The sequence below is a fragment of the Scyliorhinus torazame genome, chromosome 3 (genome assembly GCF_047496885.1).
Source record: "Scyliorhinus torazame isolate Kashiwa2021f chromosome 3, sScyTor2.1, whole genome shotgun sequence".
Taxonomy (NCBI): Eukaryota; Metazoa; Chordata; class Chondrichthyes; order Carcharhiniformes; family Scyliorhinidae; genus Scyliorhinus; species Scyliorhinus torazame.
The window spans coordinates 332,238,779-332,262,991 of record NC_092709.1 but is presented as its reverse complement, the minus strand read 5'-3'; the positions used below and the strand labels follow the sequence as shown (position 1 = coordinate 332,262,991).

General features: G+C 50.8%; 1 protein-coding gene across 5 annotated transcripts in view; it reads right to left on the bottom strand.

Moving 5' to 3' along the window:
* slc4a11 (solute carrier family 4 member 11) overlaps positions 1–24,213 on the bottom strand; it is a 400,651-nt gene that overhangs the window by 31,246 nt on the left and 345,192 nt on the right. For all 5 annotated transcript variants that reach the window (XM_072497675.1, XM_072497673.1, XM_072497671.1 and 2 more), the window contains 3 exons: positions 21,053–21,266; positions 16,177–16,283; positions 8,870–9,038 (listed from right to left, as the gene is read on the bottom strand). In XM_072497675.1, coding sequence (XP_072353776.1) covers positions 8,870–9,038; positions 16,177–16,283; positions 21,053–21,266 — 490 coding nt within the window. The remainder of the gene's footprint in view (positions 1–8,869; positions 9,039–16,176; positions 16,284–21,052; positions 21,267–24,213) is intronic.

Genomic DNA, 24,213 nt, shown 5'->3' with positions numbered 1-24,213 from the left:
AACCTATCTGATAGAAACATAGAAACCTTCGATCCTGCTCCGCCATTCATGATGATCATGGTTGATCATCCAACTCAATCCCGCTTTCCCCCCATATCCTTTGATCCCCTTCGCCCCAAGTGCTGCAGCTAACTGCTTCTTTAAAACAAGACTACAACTTGAATCAGAGACATCAGATGGTTCCGACTGTCCAACAGGAATAGTCACCCAGGAAACATTAGGAGGATTAAAACCACAACATTCGTACCCACTCCATCCCGAAGCTCCACAGAAGCCCCACCCCCCCACCCTGATTACCCTTCTGAACTCCAGATTAACTCTAGATTAGGGCAGCAAGGTAGCATTGTGGATAGCACAATTGCTTCACAGCTCCAGGGTCCCAGGTTCGATTCCGGCTTGGGTCACTGTCTGTGTGGAGTCTGCACATCCTCCCCGTGTGTGCGTGGGTTTCCTCCGGGTGCTCCGGTTTCCTCCCACAGTCCAAAGATGTGCAGGTTAGGTGGATTGGCCATGATAAATTGCCCTTCGGGTCCAAAATTGCCCTTAGTGTTGGGTGGGGTTACTGCGTAATGGGGATAGGGTGAAGGTGTTGACCTTGGGTAGGGTGCTCATTCCCAAGAGCCGGTGCAGACTCGATGGGTCGAATGGCCTCCTTCTGCACTGTAAATTCTATGAAATTCTATGAAATTAACGCTCTCATCCCACAAATACACCTGTACATCCAATACCCCCTGGCTACACCCCACTTCCCGAATACTAGCCCACTAGCCCCCATACCTACCCACCCCTATTTTCCCAACACACACCCCGCCCTGAACATTTACCCTCTCCCCAACCTCTGAAAGTGGATGGACAGTGTGAAAATCACTTATTGTCACAAGTAGGCTTCAAATGAAGTTACTGTGAAAGGCCCCTAGTCGCCACATTCCGGCGCCTGTTCGGGGAGGCTGGTACGGGAATTAAACCGTGCTGCTGGCCTGCCTTGGTCTGCTTTAAAAGCCAGCGATTTAGCCCTGTGCTAAACCACAGGCCTGACGGACTGGATGGTGTGTGCGTACGCATACCCACACAAAACAATTTTAGATGGGAGATGCAGAGTTTAAGGTCCAGGCTGTTGAAGGCCCAAACACCAATAGTGGAGTGTTCAAAATCGGGATGCTTAAAGGTCCAGAATAAAAGGAGTGCCGGTTTCTGGAAGTGCGAGGAGTTACAGAGGTAGGAGCGACAAGGCCTCGGAAGGACATGAATGAGAGGATGAGAATTTTAAAACCTGGCCATATCCCTAGTGTCACCTTTATAAACCTCTTTATAGTCTGGACAACTTTCCTAGAGTAGGGCTTTCAAAAATTGGACACAAAGAGCTGGATTTCTACTCCCAAAATGGGTGTAGAACATCTGGAAAATTCTCATCTTGGTGCAGTTGCCTCTGAAGAAACAGGTCCAGTAGCCAGATTTCCATTCTGGGTATGGGGAATGTGGGAGGGGAGCGGGAATGCAGGTGTTTACTGAAGTCAGGCCCGTCACCCCGCCCCTAGACTGCTAGTGACACGGATGGCTGGTTAAAATGCTTGTCTTGGTGGTCGGGGACTTTGCCCCAGTCTTAATAAAAACAGTCAAATTAAACTACACCCTCTAGCCCTTTCACTCACTCCCCATGCCCCATCCATGTCGACCCCTTTTACCCCCATTCCAATCTCTACCCTTCTACCCACCATTAAGGCTCTGACAGCCCCTATACCAATCTACACCAATCCATGACCCCCCTACTCATTCCCATGGCTCCTTATGAGCATGGCCTAATCATGCCTTGTTCCAATGTAGTGCCAATTTATGCCAACTCATGATCCACAGCCACCACACATTGTCCTGACACTGTCCATGTCAACTCACCCAGTATGCACAATGGAAAGACCTCAGAAACCATTTTAATATTTAAATAAAGTTCTAAGTATATCTTGAAAACTTAACAATAAAAAAAAGTTAAATGCCCCCCAAGTACTTAATGCCTTATAAAGACAAACATTTGTATTAATAGCCTCACATCAAAGTCAGTTTGACCACTTGGGCAAGGTCAAACTGTGAAGTTACAGGTCCCCATGATGATGTTAGGTTGTGAAGCAGTCACCTTAAGTTAACAGATAGCTGTCAAAATTGCAAGCACCGATTTCTGCTAACTCAGACTCAGCAGGCTGTTTTTATTTCAAATTTTAAAGATCAGGGGGTTTAAATAACTTGACAGCTGCATGGATCGTATCTACCTTTTATTCTATTCATGTCGATGCTTAAAAATGATGAGTCACTTCCGGTTGCGGCTATGCGGAGCTAAGCCGCACAAATCGGCAGCTCCCGCGAAGACGGACTTTCGGGCTCGATAGAAGAGCCCCAACTGGATTTTTTACACAGCCAACCAGTGGGGAAGAGAGGAGAGAGGTCCCCCACTAACCTGTATGGACCGGACCCGCAGCGAAATGGCCAAAAAAACGGCACAGGAGCAGCGGGAGAAGAAGGGTAAAATAAACAAAATGGCGGCGGCCGGGGACAAAGAAGAGATGCAAGAATTCATCAAGCGCTGCTTCGAGGAGCTGCGCAAGGAGATGGTGGCGCTGATGCTGGCATTAATTGAAGGACTTGGTGCAACCCAGAAAGCCCACGACTGAAGATCCAGGAGATCCAGGACAAAGTGAGTGAGAATGAGGACGAGCTCTTGGGCCTGGCGGTGAAAGTGGAGCGGCACGAGGCGCTACACAAGATGTGGGCGGGAAGACTCGAAGGCCTGGAGAAAAAGGTCGAGGAGAAACAATTTGAGGATCCTGGGTCTCCCAGAAGGAGTGGAGGGGGCCGACGCCGTGGCATATGCGGGCACGATGATCGGGGCACTGATGGGCACGGAGGCCCCCCCGGGGATGCTGGAGCTGGAAGGGGCGCACCGGGTGCTGGCGGGGAAGCCCAAAGCAAACGAGCCGCCAAGGGCGATGGTGGTGAGATTTCAACGGTTCACAGATAGAGAGAGGGTCCTGAAATGGGCCAAGAAGGAGCGGAGCAGCAAGTGGGACAATGCTGAGATTAGAATATACCCGGACTGGAGCGCGGAGGTCGCTAAGCGGAGAGCGGGTTTCAACCGGGCCAAAGCGGTGCTGCATTGGAAAGGGGTGAAATTTGGAATGTTGCAGCCAGCGCGACTGTGGGTTACACATAACGGCCAACACCACTACTTCGAAACACCTGAAGAGGCGTGGACCTTTATATTAACTGAAAAGTTGGACTCTAATTGAGGGTTTGCGAGAGTGGGGGGTATTTGTGGGTTGAAGTATGATGGCGGTTGTATATAGGGGGGTAAGCACGCGCAGGGAAGGTTATATGGGCTGGGGACGAGAGACAAGGCCGCAACAGAAGCTGCGTCGGGGGGGGCGGGGTAGGCTCTGGAAAGCGTGGGGTTTTTCTCCCGCGCGCGGGAAATAAGGTGGGAGGGGGAGCGTAGGAACATCTACGGGGTGAGAGAGCCCCTCCAATCCGGCTGATAACGTGGAACATGAGGGGCCTGAACGGGCCGGTGAAGAGGGCTCGAGTGTTCGCGCACTTGAAGGGACTGAAGGTAGACGTGGTCATGCTCCAAGAGACACACCTGAAGGTGGCGGACCAGGTTAGGTTAAGAAGGGGATGGGTAGGACAGGTATTTCACTCGGGACTGGACGCAAAAAACAGAGGGGTGGCAATTCTGGTGGGAAAACATGTGTCATTTGAGGCCAAGGCTATCGTAGCGGACAATGGAGGGAGATACGTGATGGTGGGTGGTAGGTTGCAAGGGACGTGGGTGGTGTTGCTAAATGTATACGCCCCGAACTGAGATGATGCTGGATTTATGAAGCGCATGTTGGGGCATAACCCGGACCTGGAGGTAGGAGGACTGATAATGGGAGGCGACTTCAACACAGTGCTGGACCCAGCACTAGACCGCTCCAGATCAAGGACGGGAAAGAGGCCGGCGGCGGCCAGGGTGCTCAGGGGGTTTATGGACCAGATGGGGGGAGTGGACCCATGGAGATTCGCAAGACCGCGGGCCAGGGAATTTTCTTTCTTCTCCCACGTGCACAAAGCATACTCCCGGATAGATTTCTTTGTGCTGGGCAGGGCGCTCATCCCGAGGGTGGAGGGGACGGAGTATTCGGCCATAGCCGTTTCGGACCATGCCCTGCACTGGGTGGAAGTGGGGCTGGGAGAGGAGAGGGACCAACGCCCGCTGTGGCGGATGGATGTGGGACTGTTGGCAGATGAGGTGGTGTGTGGTAAGGTAAGGGGGTGTATTGAAAGGTACTTGGAGGCCAACGACAACGGGGAGGTGCGAGTCGGGGTGGTATGGGAGGCGTTGAAGGCGGTGATCAGGGGAGAGCTAATCTCCATCAGGGCTCATAGGGAGAAGACAGAGGGCATGGAAAGTGAGAGGTTAGTGGGGGAGATTTTGCGAGTGGACAGGCGATACGCAGAGGCCCCGGAGGAAAGATTACTTGGGGAAAGGCGACGGCTCCAGACGGAGTTTGACCTGTTGACCACGGGGAAGGCGGAGGCACAGTGGAGGAAGGCGCAGGGGGCGACCTACGAGTACGGGGAACAGGCCAGTCGGATGCTGGCACACCAGCTCCGCAAGAGGGCAGCAGAGAGAGAAATAGGGAGAGTCAAAGATGGTGGGGGAGCTATGGTCCAGAGTGCAACGGAAATAAATAAGGTATTTAAGGCCTTCTACGAAGAGCTGTACAGATCCCAGTCCCCAGGGGGAGAAGAAGGGATGGGAAGATTCCTGGACCAACTGCGGTTCCAGAGGGTGGAGGACCAAGAGGTGGCTGGTTTGGGGGCACCAATCGGGTTGGAGGAGCTGAGTAAGGGTTTGGGGAGCATGCAGGCGGGGAAGGGCCCGGGGCCGTACGGGTTCCCGGTGGAGTTTTATAGAAAGTATGCGGACCTGTTGGCCCCGTTACTAGTGAGGACCTTTAACGAGGCAAGAGAGGAGGGGACCCTGCCCCCGACAATGTCGGAGGCGACAATTTCCTTGATCCTGAAGCGAGATAAGGACCCACTGCAATGTGGATTGTACAGGCCGATTTCGCTCCTAAATGTGGACGCTAAGCTATTGGCAAAAGTGCCGGCCACGAGGATTGAGGACTATGTCCCGGGGGTGATACATGAGGACCAGATGGGATTTGTAAAGGGCAGGCAACTAAACACCAATGTGCGGCGGCTCTTAAACGTGATAATGATGCCATCGGAGGAGGGAGAGGCGGAGATAGTGGCAGCCATGGACGCGGAAAAGGCCTTTGACCGAGTTGAGTGGGAGTACCTCTGGGAGGTGTTGCGTAGGTTTGGGTTCGGGGGAGGGTTTAATAGCTGGGTTAAGCTCCTCTACAGCGTCCCAGTGGCGAGTGTGGTGACGAACCGGCGGAGGTCGGAGTACTTTCGGCTGTACCGAGGAACGAGGCAGGGGTGCCCTTTGTCCCCCGTTGTTTGCATTGGCGATCGAACCCGTGGCCATATCACTGAGGGAGTCTAATAAATGGAGGGGGGTGGTCCGCAGGGGGGGGGGGGGGGGGGGGAAAGAGCATCGGGTGTCGCTATACGCGGACGACCTGCTGCTGTATGTGGCGGACCCAATGGAGGGGATGGTGGAGGTCATGCAGACTTTGAGGGAGTTTGGGGAGTTGTCGGGCTATAAGCTCAATGTAGGGAAGAGCGAGCTTTTTGTACTACAGGCAGGGGACCAAGCAAGAGGGAGAGGGGACCTACGCTGAGGAGGGCGGAGGGGAATTTTCGGTATCTAGGGATCCAGATAGCCAGGAGCTGGGGGGCCCTACACAAACTGAATCTGACGAGGTTGGTGGACCAAATGGAGGTGGACTTTAAAAGATGGGACATGTTGCCGCTCTCGTTGGCGGGTAGAGTGCAGTCGGTAAAAATGGTGGTCCTTCCGAGGTTTTTGTTTGTGTTCCAGTGCCTCCCCATCGTGATCACCAAAGGCTTTTTCAAGAGAGTAGGTAGGAGTATTATGGGGTTTGTGTGGGCGAACAAAACCCCGAGGGTAAGGAGAGGGTACTTGGAGCGCAGTAGGGACCGAGGAGGGCTGGCGCTGCCAAACCTAGGGAGCTACTACTGGGCAGCAAACGTGGCGATGATCCGTAAGTGGGTTATGGAGGGGGAGGGGCGGCATGGAAGAGGATGGAGATGGCGTCCTGCAAAGGAACGAGCTTGGGGGCGCTGGCGACGGCACCGTTGCCGCTCTCGCCATCAAAGTACACCACGAGCCCAGTGGTGGCGGCAACGTTCAGGATCTGGGGCCAGTAGAGACGGCATAGGGGTGCAGTGGGAGCCTCGGTGTGGTCCCCGATCAGGGGTAACCACTGGTTTGTCCCGGGGAAGATGGACGGGGGGTTCCAGGGCTGGCATCGGGCGGGGATTAGAAGAATGGGGGACCTGTTCATCGATGGGACATTTGCGAGCCAAGGGGCACTGGAGGAGAAGTTTGAGCTACCCCCGTGAAATGCATTCAGATATATGCAGGTGAGGGCTTTTGTGAGGCGACAGGTGAGGGAATTCCCGCTGCTCCCGACACAGGAAATTCAAGACAGGGTGATCTCAGGTGTATGGGTCGGGGAGGGCAAGGTTTCGGCAATACACCAAGAGATGAAAGAAGAGGGGGCAGCGCTGGTAGAAGAGCTGTAGGGTAAATGGGAGGAGGAGTTGGTGGAGGAGATCGAGGAAGGTTAGTGGGCTGATGCCCTGGGTAGGGTCATTTCCTCCTCATGTGCCAGGCTCAGCCTGATACAATTTAAGGTGGTTCACAGAGCGCACTTGACGGGGGCGAGGTTGAGTAGGTTCTTTGGGGTAGAGGACAGATGTAAAAGGTGTTCAGGGAGTCCAGCGAACCATGTCCATATGTTTTGGCCATGCCCGGCACTGGAGGGGCTCTGGAGAGGAGTGGCGGGAGCAATATCTCAGGTGGTGAAAGTCCGGGTCAAACCAAGCTGGGGGCTAGCAATATTTGGAGTAGTGGACGAGCCGGGAGTGCAGGAGGCGAAAGAGGCCGGCATCCTGGCCTTTGCGTCCCTATTAGCCCGGCGAAGGATCTTGCTAATGTGGAAGGAGGCGAAGCCCCCCAGCGTGGAGGCCTGGACAAACGACATGGCTGGGTTCATAAAGTTGGAAAGGATTGCGTTTGCCTTGAGGGGGTCTGCGCAGGGGTTCTACAGGCGGTGGCAACCGTTCCTAGACTATCTCGCGGAGCATTAGAGGAAGGTCGGTCAGCAGCAGCAGCAACGGGCGGGGGGGGGGGAAGACTACGACGACGAGAGATTGCTTGAGGGGACGGACGAGCGGGGGATAACATGAAGGGTGGGGGAAACTGGCACGAATGGGCGAGAGCCAGTGTATAAAGCTCTGTAAATATTTCATCTTACCATGTATATATCTTGCTCAGGGCGATTGTGCGTTATTTTGTTACGGGGGGAGGGGGGGTTCATTGTTTGTAAGGGGAAAAAATTGTTTTGTTTTGTTAAAAAAACTTTAATAAAAATATATTTTCAAAAAATGATAAGTCAGACACCACAGGAAAAAGCCTGCTCCCGCAAATATTGAGTCCAATGACGGTCCTGCTGATTTCAAGTTTCCCATATGTATGATTCACATCCCAACCCCATCTCCCCACCCATCCACCCGGCAAAAATAGGATCTGCCTGAAATAGGGGCGGGACTTCTGCATCTGAGGTTTCAGGCATCGAGACCCATGGGCGGGATTCTCTAATAATGGGGCTCTGTCCGCACGCAGCCGTGAAAACCGGCACCAACCACTCCGGCGTCAACAGTCCCCGAAAGTGAAGAATTCTCCCCTTCCTAGGGCGCCGAGTGGTACCTGCAGCTGCAGCCGGTGCAGAACGGCCGGTGCGAGTTTGCGCATGCGGAAAACTGCCGGCATGATTCCGCGCATGAGCAGCACGGCCGGCATATTTCCGCGCATGCGCGGAACAGCTGGCCGTTCTGCGCATGCGCGGGGGTTCCATTCTCCGCACCGGCTCATGGGCAATATGGCGGAACCCTACATGGGCCTGGCGTGGAGTAAAGTAGGCCCCCACAGAACCAGCCCGCCCGCGGATCGGTAGGCCCCAATCGCGGGCCAGGCCACCATGGGGGCACCCCCCGGGGTCGGATCACCTCGCCGCCCCCCGCACCCCCCCCCCCCTCCAGGACGGCCCCCGCAGACTCACCTTCCAGGTCCCGTCGTGTGGTACCTGAGTAACCCACACCGGCGGGACTCAGCCAAACCCGCCGGCCACTCGGTCCATTGGGGCCCGAAGAATCTCCGGCGCGGCGGGAATCCCACGGGCGCCCGAGAATCGGCACTGGAGAATGGGGAAGCCGGTGTCGACCGCCCCCCCCCCCCCCCCCCCCCCCCCCCCCCCCCGGGATTCTCAGACCCGCCGCTGGGTTGGAGAATCCCGGCCCATATCTTCGAAAATCTGGGCCAATGATCCAACTGCAGCCTTATCAAAGATTTGGAGGGCAGATCACCGGGAACGTTTTGGGAAAAACAAAAACACAAATGTTGCAACTGGATAAATTAGTAGGGAAGATGACAGAGGGAACAGATGGTTTCCAAGAAGGATTTTGAAAGCAGGGAATGGATGTTGCGAGATGATAAGACTTCAGGAAGGGAGTGTTCAGAAAACACATCTCAATAGTTGAAGACCTACACCAAAGTTGAGAGAGAACGAGCAGAAGGACAGACTCTGAAGAATGAAGGGGACGAATTGGGAAGCAAGTCTGGAGGAGATTTTACCGAATGCATGAGGCCACCCTAGGTAGGGAAAGTTCATTACATTTGGTACCTTACCTGTTCTGAGGGGCATTTGTTAATGACATCACGATGTTCTGTTCCAAGTAGAAGAGCATCGAGAGGAGGAAACCCAAACCCATCCCGCCGAATATTGCTCCAATAGAGAGGAGGTGAAATGGGGCCAGGTTGAATAAGCCCTTATTGGGATTATAACTAAATGAAGCAACTGAAAATAGAAATAAAAACCAAAGTTAGGAATGGAATGTGTCAGCATTAAAACAAATAAATGAACAATAAACTGTTATGTACAACTCGTGAAATCAAAGCCCCAAATGGTTGCTTGCGTTTATTCCTAACGTTTAGATGAGCTGGGCACAATCCACTTAAAATGCGCAAATTTGCATTAATTAGATATTCAATGGAATTCAAGGCATTAAATAGCCTACTCGTGCACACACCCAAACTGGTGAATCCTTCTCCCTGTTGGTGCAGTCACATGGCAATCCAAATTAGTCACATGTCCTGTATTAGAAAAGAGATCACAGTCTGGCCTGGTGGTTTTATTCGAAAATGGGTTGATCCTTAAGCTACAACAACTTGCATTTATATATTATTTTTTAACAATGTGAAATATCCCAATATGCTTCATAGGGGTGTTAACAACAGTTGGTAGAGCCATGCAAGGAAAGATGGTCAAAAACAGTCAAAGTGAGAAGCTTTGAGTGAGATTCTTGTACGAATGCATTTGGTGAAAGAAGGGGCAGGATTCTCCGTTTGGGACACTAAGGGCGCGACTCAACCAAAGTATTTCTCAGGGCGGGATTCTCCGGCTGCGTTCGCCCGGTGACCGGAAATTCCCGCCCGAGGTCAATGAATCTTTACATAGTCCGCATCCCGCCCTTGCCGATCTTGCGGCCGGCGCGGACCAGCAATCCCACCTAAGTGTCATTTTTGGAGTGTTTGGCAGGAGTTTTTCCATCGGCTTTTTGGGTGAGGTCCACACTGCTATTCAACCGCACCTAGGACGCAATCTACTGGCCACGTCCCGCCGGAATCGGAGCAGAACGCAGCCACTAAATGCCGTGAGAGGCCACCCCAAAATCCCCAATGGCCGCAATGCCTCGCCTCACAAGACCTAAAATTAGATCTCACAAGACATCATGATCTGGGTCCCGCTCACAATGGGCAGGACCCAGTCACGCACGGTTCAGTGGGTTTAACAGCCGGATGCCATTTAGCACTGGTCCACACAAACGTGGACCTTGTGGTCTGGCACCTGGGCGTCTCCCAGTTGAAAACCCCCAGGTGTTTGGGGACAGGACAGGGTGGCACCCTGGCTCTCCCCTGGCACCGAGGCACCGCCAGACTGCACCATTGCACTGCTGGAACCACCCAGGCACCCTGCCAGCCTGGGTGGCATGTTGGCACTGCCAAGGGGCCAAGCTGGCGCCCCGTGCAGTTGTTGGAGGGAGGATGTGGTCTGGAGACACTCCCATAATGTGTTGGGGCTTGGGGGGCTGAGGATCGCTTCAGGGCCCCAGTGATCGGGTCACCATTTAAAATGGCGTCTGATCTCTCCTACACTGAGGTGTTCCAGTGAGCACTTCAGCGCACAAAACAGGGCAATGTGCGGTCGTGGCTGAGGCTCCCTATCTAACCCAGGTGCCGTTCGACAGCATTGTGTTCCTCGGCACTGCGAATGCCGGGAAACACGTGGCTAAACGTGCTCGCTATGAGACTTTGTTCCCATTTAGTTAAATCCCGCCTTTAGAAACCTTTCTGTTAAATCGTACCCTCAGACATTTTATTAGGCCTTGGGGACTTACAAGCCCACTCTTAGTAACTGGGGGGCTGAACTCGCCGAAGAGGCCGACCCACCAGAGGTTGGACGCCATGATCGCTCAGTGAGCTTGAGGGTTCCCTACACACCCACCCACGGGCAATGTCACCCCCTCATGCACATGGGCATTACCCCACACCAAGTGAGGACACCCCGCTATGGGATTGCTGAGGGCCTCCCCCTTTGCAGGTCTCTCCAGCCCCCCTTTCGGGCCTCCTCCCCTTTCAAGAGTCCCACCCTTAATACCCCCAACTTTTATGAGGCCCCTTCATACCCGCCTTTCACACCCCCACTCTTCATACCCCCTCATCCCGCCCTTTCATGTGCATGCCCCCCCCACCCCCCCCCCCAAGACCCTGGTCTTTGGCAGTGCCACTCTGGCACCTGGGCACCCAGTCAGTGCCAGGTGCAGTGCCAAGGTGCCCAGCTGCCAGAGGAAGAGCCAGGGGACCATCCTACTCTTCCCCCGACCGCTTAGGGGTCTTCAAAGGCCTGGGAACCCCCCCCCCCCCGGGTAACGTTAGGCCTGCTTCACATTAGTCATAGTCATGGAGGTTTACAGCATGGAAACAGGCCCTTCGGCCCAACTTGTCCATGCCGCCCAGCTTTTACCACTAAGCTAATCCCAATTGCCCACATTTGGCCCAATACACCCTGTACCCAGTTTTCCCACATAACTGTCTAAATGCTTCTTATGAAATTGTACCCGCCTCTACTACTGCCTCTGGCTGCTCGTACCAGACACTCACCACCCTCTGTGTGAAAAAATTGCCCCTCTGGATCCTTCTGTATCTCTCCCCGCTCACCTAAACCTATGCCCTCTAGTTTTGGGCTCCCCTGCCTTTGGGACAATATGTTGACGATCTACCTCATCTATGCCCCTCATTATTTTATAGACCTCTATAAGATCACCCCTAAGCCTCCTGCACTCCAGGGGAAAAAGTTCCAGTCTATCCAACCTCTCCCTTTAACTCAGACCATCAAGTTCTGGTAGCATCCTCGTAAATGTCTTCTGCACTCTTTCTAGTTTAATAATATCCTTTCTATAATAGGGTGACCAGAACTATATATTCCAAGTGTACCCTCACCATTGTCTTGTACAACTTCAGCAAGATGTCCCAACTCCTGTATTCAATGTTCTGACCAATGAAGCCAAGCATACTGAATGCCTTCTCTTTTATTATCTTTATTGTCACAAGTACGCTTACATTGACACTGTAATGAAGTTACTGTGAAAATCCCCTAGTCGTCACATTCCAGCACCTGTTCGGGTACACTGAGGGAGAATTCAGAATGTCCAAATTACCTGACAGCGCGTCTTTCGGGACTTGTGGGAGGAAACAGGAGCACCCCGAGGAAACCCACGCAGACACGGGGAGAACGTGCAGACTCTGCACAGACAGTGACCCAGCAGGGAATTGAACCTGAGACCCTGGAGCTGTGAAGCAACAGTGCTACCAACTGTGCTACCGTCACTACTCCGTCCACCTGTGACTCCATTTTCAAGGAGCTATGAACCTGTACTGCTTAGATTTTGTTGTTCTATAACTCTCCCCACCATTAACTGAGTAGGTCCTGCCTCGATTCGATCGACCAAAATGCATCACCTCACATTTATCTACATTAAACTCCATATGCCATTCATCGACTCACTGGCCCAATTGATCAAAATCCGGTTGCAATCCTAGATAACCTTCTATGTGGACCAGCACTAAATGGCGCCCAGTCAAGGCCTCAGCCGTTAGCTCCCGGGCACTGGGAAAATCCGATATATGCATATTTAAATATGCTGATCTGGGTCTTTCCCATCACAGGTAAAATCCAGATAGTGACATCTCGCGGGGTCCGGATTAATCTCACGAGGCGTCTCAGGGATAGCAAATCTTGCGAGTGGCCACTTGCAACATACACCGGCCTCATCGCATCACCAAGTTGGGCACGATAAGGCCAGTAAATTGCGTCCCACGTGTTGCCGCCAGGACTGAATTTGTTTATTTTTAAAATAAATTTAGTGTGCCCAATTCATTTTTTCCAATTGAGGGGCAATTTAGTGTGGCCAGTCCACCTAGCCTGCACATCTTTGGATTGTGGGGGCGAAACCCACGCCCGCCAGGACTGAACTGCGTGTGATTTACGTGCCCGTTGGGGGCACTGTTCGGTAAGCGGATCAGGCCATGGAAATGGGCCAGCACTCCGCCAGCATGAATTCAGAGTAATTCCCAACCCAGCGGGCGTTCTAACGGCTGGAACGGGAATTAGCGCTAAAGAGCCTGACTGCTGGAGCTGGTTTTATATGCTCCGCTTACCACATACTCACTGTAGCCACAAAAATGGCTCAGAGAAGACCCCGCCCCAGGACGGGAGTCGGATCTACAGCTCGATGCCAATAAGCAGCGAAGGGACACTTTTCCCCAGGGTGGGCCGCAGACTCCCTGCCCTCCTGAACACAACCTGGGAAGTGGTAGCAGAGGCAGTTAGCTTTGCCAACCTTACCCAGAGGAAACAGCTTGTAATCTGGAAGGGTGGTGGGAGTCACTACTCACCCTGGCCCAGGCAGCCACCTCCCAGCAAGTCTGTCAATTTCCACAGGTTTTTCAACATTTATTTAGCCTCCCGCTCAGCAGCCACTGTGCCCAGGCCCCATTTGTAAATATTGACACTAATTTACGCCTGCATAACTTCTGCCCGAGAGGGGGGGGGGGTTTAAAGCCTTGCAAACGCCAGTTTTATATTCTCCTCCAGTGCGGGGCGCAAACCTCATTTTCACCACCAGAGAGGCACCGGAGAATGGCGCTGGAATCGCCGCTGGGGCAAAGCTCGATTCCCGCATGACGCCCAATTCTCCACCAGTTTGCGATTCACATTCCTGCCGTTGCGAGGCGGAAAATCCAGCCCAAGGTGTCAACAATGGAGCCTGAAGGCCGAATGGCCTCCTTCTGCGCTGTAGGGATTCTAGAACTAAAAAATGCAAGGTTTTTCTTCCCGCACCATCTGATTAGTCGCAATGACAAGTTGTGATGATAAGTAGGTGGTCTCCTGTTACAACCAGAGGTCATTCATATTCTTGATCATGCTTTGCACTGATGAAGAGTTTGCCTGCTCCACTCGCACAAGGACACACATGGCGAGGAAAATTCCAACCCACTGGCAGGTCACTAAATGACAGCCTAAGGCAACAGAGAGCAGTATAGTGAAAACAGTAACAACTCCACACAGCATCTTGTAACTGGATGTACTCAAGTTTAAAACAATATGCCCAATGCCGGAGAATGAAGGAAAGAAGTTTATTGAGTTCATTCCAGAGCTCAGGGGTTACACACATGGAAATCATGGACACCATTGGTGAAGCAATGAAAATCAGAGGTGTGGTGGAGGTAGAATTATATACTGAATATTGCAGAGCACTTAGTGCACCCTTTTGGTTAAGTTACCAGGTGCAAACCGCAGTAACTCCATTGAGAGAATAGCAATCCCCATGGGTAGAAACCAAGGAGGTCTGTGGTTGTTTGGAAGAAGTTGCAGCAACATTTGGAGAGTTAAAATCTTCTTCTGAGCCATTTCACAGGCTCCTTTTGGTGATATTCATTGATACAAGCCTTCATGTCTGCAAACTTGCCTCTCTTTACTAAAAGTGTCAACTTGACTCAGTGCTAACACACACTTCCAAATCCAAAGCTTGTTCACTCCAATGATAATCTGGGTAACACTCCCAGTTCCTCATGGAGTCTCCATCTCCCATCTCAGGTGAGTCGATAAGATCCCAATGCATTGCTTGGAGGAGGGAAGGGGAATTCTCCTTGTGTGCTGGCTGATGTATCTACCTTAACAATTATCCAGTCATTTATCTCATTGGCTGTTGTGGGATAATTCCATGTTCCCCAATATTGCAACTACACTGTATTGGTTGTGCTCAAGGCACTGCACACAGGCAGGTTTTTTATTTGCAGAAGGATCCAAACTTCAAATATTGTCAGGGAATTTTTTCTCCGGTTGTCTCCTGGCTGCACATTTGGAGAATCATTGGTGCGGGAGGAGGCCATTCAGCCGACCAAGTCAGCACCGACCTTCTGAAAGAGCACCCCACCTAGGCCCACTCCCCCACCCCATCCCGGCAACCCCAGATAAACTGCAAATCTTTGAATACTAAGGGGCAATTTATCATGGCCAATCCACCTAACCTTCACACCTTTGGACTGTGGGAGGAACCTGGAGCACTCGGAGGAAGCCCAGGCAGACATGGGGGGAATGGCAAACTTCACAGAGTCACCCAAGGCCGGGTCCCTGGCGCTGTGAGGCAGCAGTGTTAACCACTGCCACCGTGCCGCCCAAAGTATCTTTTTCATTTCTGTAAAATGTCTTATTCTTAGCTGGCCTTCTCTGTACCTGTGGGACTCTGGTATTGAAAATGCCAGCAATGTCCATTGTGATTGCAAGTGAATCCCTGAAGACAGCAAAAGGATCCAAGCATGAAGCACTCAGCAAATTACCATCGACATAACTTTCCACTAAAAGGATGTTGATGATTAGCTAGTCTCCTCTCCAATCACTCTAACGAGGGTTGTAGTTGATGTTCTTTTGATTGTTTCTTTGTGTCTGTCAAGTTCCGTCAATAATTCCCACCCCTTATCCTTGATTGCTCTGTTTTTAGTTTGTCATCTAAACCACATATGCAGCTCTTGATTGCAAACAAACCCTGCGTAACCCCTCTTTATGGGGATATGCTAAGGTCACTGGACTAGTAAGCAGGCTAATGCTGTGGGGACAAGGGTTCAAATCCCACCACTTCAGTTAATGGAATTTAAACTCAACGCATAAAACCTGGAATTTAAAAGTTACGGCTTACTGATAGGTGATCATCAAACTATCATCAATTGTAATTTTATTTCTCGAACGTCCTTTAGAGAAGGAAATATGCCTTGAAAGAATATATTTTAAAAAACTGCTCAAAACAGTGTTTCATCTTTTCTGCCAATGTTTTTTTTCTACTCCCACCAACGCCCATCTACAAAATTTAAGTTCATCCAAAGTTGAGTAAGCTCTAGAGTATCTGAAGAGGTTCCAACACAGCACACTCACCATGCCCTTGGACCGATTACAAACGGAAAAGCTCATCTAATAGATGTTGCTTCATTCACTGACAAGAGTTCAATTTATTTGAAGACTCATCATTCTCTCCCCCACCACCTTATTGTATAATGCTCACCCATTCTTTGAACAACCACTTAAATACTAATGCACACTTCTTCACCATTCACTTAAATCAAAAGCCCCCCCGCCCCCCCACAACTCCTCAGTGAAACTCTTCAACAATCTTGTTGAAGGCATCAATCGCAATCCCGCAGCTTCGATAATTACCACCGCAGGCGCAACACGATTATGCAGCAAGCTGCTTCTGGCAAAGGGAGGGAAAGCGACAGTAGGCGGAGGCGGTGGAATGGGAGGGCGATCCAACTGAACGGAGCCAAGCAAGAGTAACCCCAGAATAATGCTAAAATGATACATGGAAGTGACTGGATGAACGTACCCTTGATATCTCTAAAAAGGTACGATCCCACAAATGAAAAGACCACCACAGATATGGGCAAGGCACAATCAGACAGGGTTTCTCGGACCCTGGCATGCAGGAAAGGGCTGTAAGAAAAAAATAGCATTTTTAAAAGTACGCCCAAGTGATAAAATGTAATTTTTGAAACAAAAAAAACCCAAATGAAGCAACAATAGATGTTGGCCTGGCTAGACTCATAAAAATCAGCACACAATCACATTAAAATTTGCACAGAGGCCAACACTATTGTTCAATAATACACTAAATATTTGTTTAACGGCTCATCTTTCTTAAGGCCAGTTGCCTGCACAGTTCTAATAAATACACAAATTTTTTTGGCAAAATGATAACATTTAAGGATATAATATGGGAGCAATTTGAGATTTGGCAAGTGCAACACTTAAGAGAAGCAAGGTTCTCTCCGAGCCTGCTGTTAGGCTCGTTGATAGAGATCAACTGTTAAGGTTGGTCAATGACTCCATTGGCGTTGTTGAACCCTGGATGATTGGAGGCAACCCAGGTGGACCTTAGAAATATGATTAAAAACCATGGGCGGGATTCTCCCCTACCCGGCAGGGCGGGGGGTCCCGGCGGGATAGAGTGGCGTGAACCACTCTGCACCTTTAGGGGCCAAGCTCTCACCTTGAGGGGCTAGCCCCGCGCCGGAGTGGTTGGCGCGCCGCCAGCTGGTGGGAAAGACCTTTGGCACGCACGCGTGGGAGTGTCAGCGGCTGCTGACGTCATCCCCGCGTATGCGCAGGGGGGCGGCGGGGGGGTCTCTTCCGCGTCGGCCATGGCGACTGTGGCCGAGGCGGAGGGAAAAGAGTGCCCCCATTGCACAGGCCCGCCCGTGAATTGGTGGGCCCCGATCGCGGGCCAGGACACCGTGGGGGCATCCCCCGGGGCCAGATCGCCCCGCGCCCCCCCAGGACCCCGGAGCCCACCCGCGCCGCCTAGTCCCACTGGGAAGAGAGGTGGGTTGATCCTCGCCGGCGGGACAGGCATTCCAGCAGCGGGACTTCGGCCCATCACGGGCCGGAGAATCGCCGGGGGGGGGCTCGCCGACCGGCGCGGCGCGATTCCCGCCACCGCCGAATATCCAGTGCCAGAGAATTCGGCAACCGGCGGGGGCGGGATTCATGCCAGCTCCCGGCGATTCTCCGACCCTGCGGGGGTCGGAATATTCCGCCCCATCTTGCTAATTGACTACACCACAACTTAATGTCTAAAATTGTCTCCCACATCAGCTGCATCCAAACAAAAAGATACTACTCACTCAGTCATGACTAGCGCTCACTTGGGTATTGATTCTCATTTCAATCACACACGGCTCCCTTCTCACTGTCACGGCCATTGCCAACTGACAGGACGAGCAGGCAAATAACTCCCAAATTACTGAACTACAGGCAAACCGCAGTGTAGGTTTGGAGTGGTAACTTGGGCAAGAAATTTGGCTCCTGAATTGAGGGGGAGGACTACAATCAGAGACAATCATACCCAGCATCATATAATCATACAGCGTCAAACAAGGTCATTCAGTGCTGATTCCTTGGCGGAGCTTTCCAATTAAGCTCATGCTCCTGTGCTTTCCTCACGGTCCTTCAAAACGTTACCCCTTCACGTACTTCCATCATTATCTTTTGGATGTTACTGTTGAATCAGCTTGTGCCGCCCTTTCAGGCAGCACCTTCACAGCAACTCACTGTATAGGAAAAACGTTTCTTCGTGTCACCTCTTCGTGTCACCCAAAAGAATTGGGTTCTTTTACCAATCCCCTTAAATCTGTGTCCTCTGTTGCGATGCAGGATTTTAGATACATTGGAGTCTAAGCATTTGGCAAGTTAAGGGTAAAGGCCTGGGTTAGAGTGTGTTTGACCGCAGTAATCATGTTTTCAAAAAAATCTTGTTTCGCAAAACCAGAAAGCTTTAGAGCCAGAGGTGAAATTGACTGTTGTAAAAGCCTGGGCTAACACACTGTTGTTTGACTAGGGGGGAGTTGATGTGTTTTCTGCTTGTGGAGATGATGTCATTGCTGGGTGAAACCCAAGGCATTCAGACATTTTGAGAAAGCTTCGCCATCGAGTTTTGATCTGACTACCCTTACAAGAAAGATCTTTGACTCCCACAGTCGGATAATTTAAAACCAATTAATAGTATTGAAAACAGTACTGACTTGTCTGAGGACAAGGAAGAAGCTGAAATAAAACAGTTGAAACAGCTCTTTGAAGACATCCAGCCATAATCTGCAGGGGTTCTAACAGGAACCAAATCTGTTCTGGAAAGCAATTCATCGGGATGTAGGATGTGTTCGGAACTGTATGTTTTTCCCTACTTGTTGTTTAATTGGGAATAGATGTGATTTAAGGTATTGTACTTACTATATTTAGTAGTATTGTTTAAGGGGTAATTGTAAACTGGTTTCAGGTGCGTTGCTGAAGAGTTCAATTTTGTGCTAATAATAAAGTTTTGTTTTAAAATACCAAATCACTATTTCTTTGTGCAATCACTCCTGGAGCAAAGTATTCTTTCCACACAGTCTTACAAAATAAACTAAAATATTGGGGTTTTGGTCCAGAATCCTAGCCACTATTGGAGTATGATCTGGGGCTGTAATCCCTTTGATTGTTGGAAACGGTTTCTCCCTATTTGCTCTCCCAAAATTTTGATTTTGAATGCCACGATCAAATGTCTTTGTCGTCTATTTTGTGCAAAGGGGAATAACCCAATTTCTCCAGAAAGACCCTGAACCCTGTAGAATTCGGATACCCCTCCTCCTGCATTTTCTCAAAAGCCTTTCCATCCTTCCTCGAGTCTGGTACTCAAGCATTGACAATTCTCTAGTTGAAATCTAGATGAGATATTTAAAAGGTGCTCCATAACTTCCTCGTTTTTGTAAATTAAAAGCTGAAAAATGAAACAATCAACCCGAGATGATGGGCAGCATGGTAGCACAAGTGGATAGCACCGTGGCTTCACATCTCCAGGGTCCCAGGTTCGATTCCCCGCTGGGTCACTGTCCGTGTGGAGTCTGCACGTTCTCCCCGTGTCTGCGTGGGTTTCTTCCGGGTGCTCCGGTTTCCTCCCACAGTCCAAAGACGTGCAGGTTAGGTGGATTGGCCACGATAAATTGCCCTTAGTGACCAAAAAGGTAAGGAGGGGTTATTGGATTATGGGGATAAGGTGGAAGTGAGGGCTTAAGTGGGTCGGTGCAGACTCGATGGGCTGAATGGCCTCCTTCTGCATTGTCTGTTCTATGTTCTAGGAAGGATCATGTGGATGGATTATACCCACACATTTGAAGAGGATTTAGGGAAGAGAAACGGAATGCCTTAATCCACATTCTTAATAGTTTGTGAGAGAAAAATACAGAGCCAGGGGAGCGACAGATTGCTCACTTGGGGCGGGAGCTACCGGCGGTTCACGATGTGGCCAGGAGATGCCGAGAGATCCCTCTTCCGGGATCTACCCAGCTTTCCACGCCTCGCGAGATCTAACAAAATCTCACCCTTATGAGCTCCCATTCTGCTCACCCCATGCCCCTCCCCCTGAGCCACTCTCCCTTCCCCTATACCCATTCCCCATGTCCATATGCCTTGTCCTTTCCCCAGACCTCTCCCCCTCGCCCTATAACTTCCCCCTCTCCCTGTATCGCCCACCCTCCTCCTTACCTCTCCCCTTGCCATACCCCTCACTCTTGCCCCATCCCTCTCCCCCTTGCCCTACGTCTTCCCCCTCGCCCTATACCCCGACCCTCTCTTACCCCATAACCCTCCCCTCGCCATACCCCTTGTCCTTGTCCTTGCCCCATACCCCTCGCCCTTGGCCTAGTCTCCCCACCCTCCCCCTCACCCCATATCCCTCCCCTATATCCTTCGCCCTCGCCCCATGCCCCTCCCCCTCCCCCCTTTTCCATCTCGCTCACCCCTTCCCCTTCCTGCTCCCCTTCCCTCTCATACTCACTCTCCCCCCCCCCCCCCTCTCCACCCCGAGCAAAGATGGAGGGTTGGATAAATGTATGGTAGATTTAAATGAGGAAGAACTGGGAAATGTTGAAGTAGAGCATATATTCTGGCATGGATTGGTTGGGCTGAATGACCTCTTTCTGTGCTCTATATCCTATCTCACTCCTCTAATAAGTTATATCCTATCTAGCTCCTCTAATAAGTCAAAGTGCTTATATATTTTCTGAAAAAAAGAACCGCCTTCTCTAAATGTCCCAAGACCTTCAACGATTTGCACACAGGTGCTCTTCAGGCCTCTCTGACCTCAAGTGTTACCATGAAACCCGTTGTAGGGCTTAACTCAACTCGTCAACTTGCATCAGAAAGTATCTTTACACGAAATGCAAATGACCATTTTAAATATTAAAACCACACTGTCAACTGCTATGTTGTGAAAATGGTGCTGTTCCTGTCCACCTGTAGCCTGTAACCATTGCGATGGGCAATACTCTTGTGGGAGAATCTAGAACTAGGCGTTCACTCATTTAAGACACGAGATGAGGAGAATTCCCCCCCCCCCCCCCCACCCTGAGTGTCCTGAAACACTGGCATTTTCTCCCTCAAAAAGGCGGTGGAAGCAGAGTCTTTGAACATATTTAAGGCAGAGCTGGATAGTTTCCTGATTAGGTGAAAGGTTATCGGGGGTCAGGCGGGAATGTGGGGCCGAGGCTACGATAAGATCAGCCGTGATCTTATTGAATGGTGGAGCAGGCTGGAGGGGGGGGGTGCTGAGCGGCCTATTCCTGTCAGTCTACCTGGCCAGGGGAGGGGGTCGGTCTAGCTGGGTTGAGGACGCACAAGTTGAACAATGCCACCTTGGAAGCTCTCCGCTCCGGGAGCTTTGTGGAAAATACCTTTTCTTGAACTGAAACAAAGTGTAGCCCAGCCAAAGGGTACCGAGCATCAACAGCAGACTGAGGACAGCAGTGTCCCGCCCACAGGCGTGGGCCTCGCCATCCGGATCTGTAGCATTGATTGCAGGGCTGGCGTTAAAAGGAGAGCCTGGTGCCTCGCTCCACCCAGATTGGTTCGTCTGCATTTTAGGACAGAAGTAATAAGTCTGAAAAACTAAGAGGAAAGGGAGAGAAGTGGTAAATAACCAATATTGTAAGTTTTCCTTCCAAGAACTTCATCCTTAATATAAAGGGATGTGAATGTATCATTTTAAAACAGCAATCTGTATTAATATAGAACCTTTAACCTAACAAAAGCGTCCCAAGGCACTTTGCAATTCATTATAAAGCAAAATATGACTTAAGACGATATTAGGGTGGATGGGGTTGTTCAAAGCGTTAGGTTTTAAAGAGTGTCCTGAAATGATAAGAGAGAGGTGGAGAGGTTTAGGGCTGAAATTCCAGAGCTTATACGATTGACAGTTGAAAGGTCGTTGCCGATGGCGGCACACCCAAAATCAGGATGCCAGAGTGGAGGGAGCAGTTATCTTGGTGCGTTGTGGGACTGGAGGAGGTTAGAGATAGGGAGGGGCAAGACCATGGAAGGATCTGAAAACATTAGAATCAAAATCTTAAATCAAGGAATTGCTTGACAGGAGCCAATGTGGGTCAGCAAGCACAGAGGTGAAGGGTGAACGGGTCCGATCGAGAGGTTCCTGAGACAGCACCTTCCAAACCCATGGGCACTGCCATCTAGTGGAGACAAGAGCAGCAGATATCTGGGAACCCCACCGCCTGGAGGTTCCCCTCCAAGTCACTCACCACCCTGACTTGGAAATATATCACCGCTCCTTCACTGTCGCTGGGGCAACATCCTGGAACTCCCTCCCTAACAGCACAATGGGTGTCCCTACACCTCAAGGGCTGTGGAGGTTCAAGAAGGCAACTCAACATCACCTTCTGAAGGGAAACTGGGGATGGGCAATAAATGCTGGCCTAACCAGCGCGCCCAAACACCGTAAATGACTTTTTTTCTTTTTAAAAAGGCGGGAATGTGGGGTTGAGGTTACAATCAGATCGGCCAAGATCTTACTGAATGGCGGAGCAGACTCGAGGGGCCGAGTGGCCTACTCCTGCTCCTAAATCGCAGGGAGGTTGTGTGTGACTTATTGTGAGTAAGGACACAAAAAGCAGGACTTTGAATAATCTCAATTTACAGAGGGTAGAATGCGTGAAACCAGCCGGGAATCCTTCGGAACAGCCAAGCCCAGAGGTAACAAGGGCAGCAAACGGCGGTTTCAGCAGCAGATAAGCTGAGGGAAGGGTGGAGTTGGGCAATATTATCGCATTGGAAGTAGGTGGATATGTGGTCAGAAGCTCACCTTGGAGTCAAATATGACACAACGTGACATACTTGGGTGACACGGTGGCAGAGAGGTTAGTACTGCTGCCTCACAGCGACAGGGACCGGGGTTCAATTCCGGCCTTGGGTGGCTGTTTATGTGGAGTTTGCACATTTTCCCGTATCCGCGTGAGTTTCCTCCGGGTGCTCCGGTTTCCTCCCACAGTCCAAAGATGTGCAGGTTAGGTGGATTCGTCGTGTTAAATTACCCGTTAGATGGGATTATAGGCATAGGGGCGGGGATTGGGCATAAGTAGGGTGCTCTTACGGAGGGTCAGTGCAGACTCGATGGGCCGAAAGGCCTCCTTCTGTTCTGTAAATTCTATGATTCTAACATTGCAAACAGTCTGTTTCAGCTTCAGGTGGTTGGCAGAGAGAGAGAGAGAGGGAGTCGGTAGCTAGGGAACACCGGTTACAGCAGGGACAGAATAAATGGCTTTCTTCTTCCCAATATTTAACTGGGGACATTAGCTCAGTTAGCTGGATGGCTGGTTTGTGATGGGAAACGAGGCCAGCAGCACAGGTAATTAATGAAGGCCCCGTCTTCTCAACCTTGCTCCTCGTCTGAGGTGTGGTGATCCTCAGGTTAAATCACCACCAGTCAGCTCTCCCCCTCAAAGGGGAAAGCAGCCTATGGTCATCTGGGACTACGGCAACATTTACTTTACCTTGGAGAAGACAAGATGTGGCTTTTAAACATCAAGCTTGGAATTGTTCAAACTTACAATCGAAGGGGAGAGTGAGATACATGCCTTAAGTTTTGATCGCTGAGAATTAGGACTCTGCAATATCAGTCTGGATTTCAGTGGACCAAGTGTTCAAGTGAAATGAAAGCAGATGCTGCGAATTGGCACATTGAAATTTGGGAGAATGATCAGAGGAAAAGTGAGATAGTGACATTACTAAGTTAGACAAAGATAATCTCAAGAGAGGGTACATGTTTGAGTAGACTCCTCTGTCAGACAATGAGCTGTTTCTTGTACAGGAGATCAAGAGGGACATTAGGAAAAGCCTTTTTTAGATATGGGAGCAGTCCCGTCTCGAGCCAACCTGGGTTTTACAGAGTTAAAAACTGCTGAGGATGAAAAGGCAGCACGAAAAGAGAAGCCCTTACTTCAGAGAGGCCACGGAGGTGAATGGAGGGAAGGACTAAATGAGACCACAAGACACAGGAACCTCAGGACTGCTCCGCCATTCATCAGGGTCATGGCTGATCCGACATCCCTCACGTCCGCTTTCCTGCCCGTTCCCCGTAACCCTTGATTCCCTTACTGATCAAGAATCTATCCATCTCAGTCTTAAATATACACAAGGACTCTGCGGCAAGGAGTTCCAAAGACTCACAACCCTCGAGAGAAGAAATTCCTCCTCACCTCAGTTTAAATGTACACCCTCTTATTCTGAGACTGTGCCCTCTGGTCCTAGACTCTCCAACTAGGGGAAACATCCTCTCAGCATTTACCCGGTCAAGCCCCTGAAGAATCCGATATGTTTCAATGAGATCACCTCTCATTCTTCTAAATTCCAATGAGTAGAATCCCAACCGGTTTAACCTTTGCTCATAAAACAATCCCCCCCCCGGTACCAGGAATCATAAGGCAGCGACAAAAAGTTAGGAATACCTGCTGGATACCCGCCAGTGACCAAAATGAATCGTCTCAGAATACATAGGGCGGGATTTTCCGGGGTGTTTTCAAGCAGCAGAGACGGCCTGCAATTG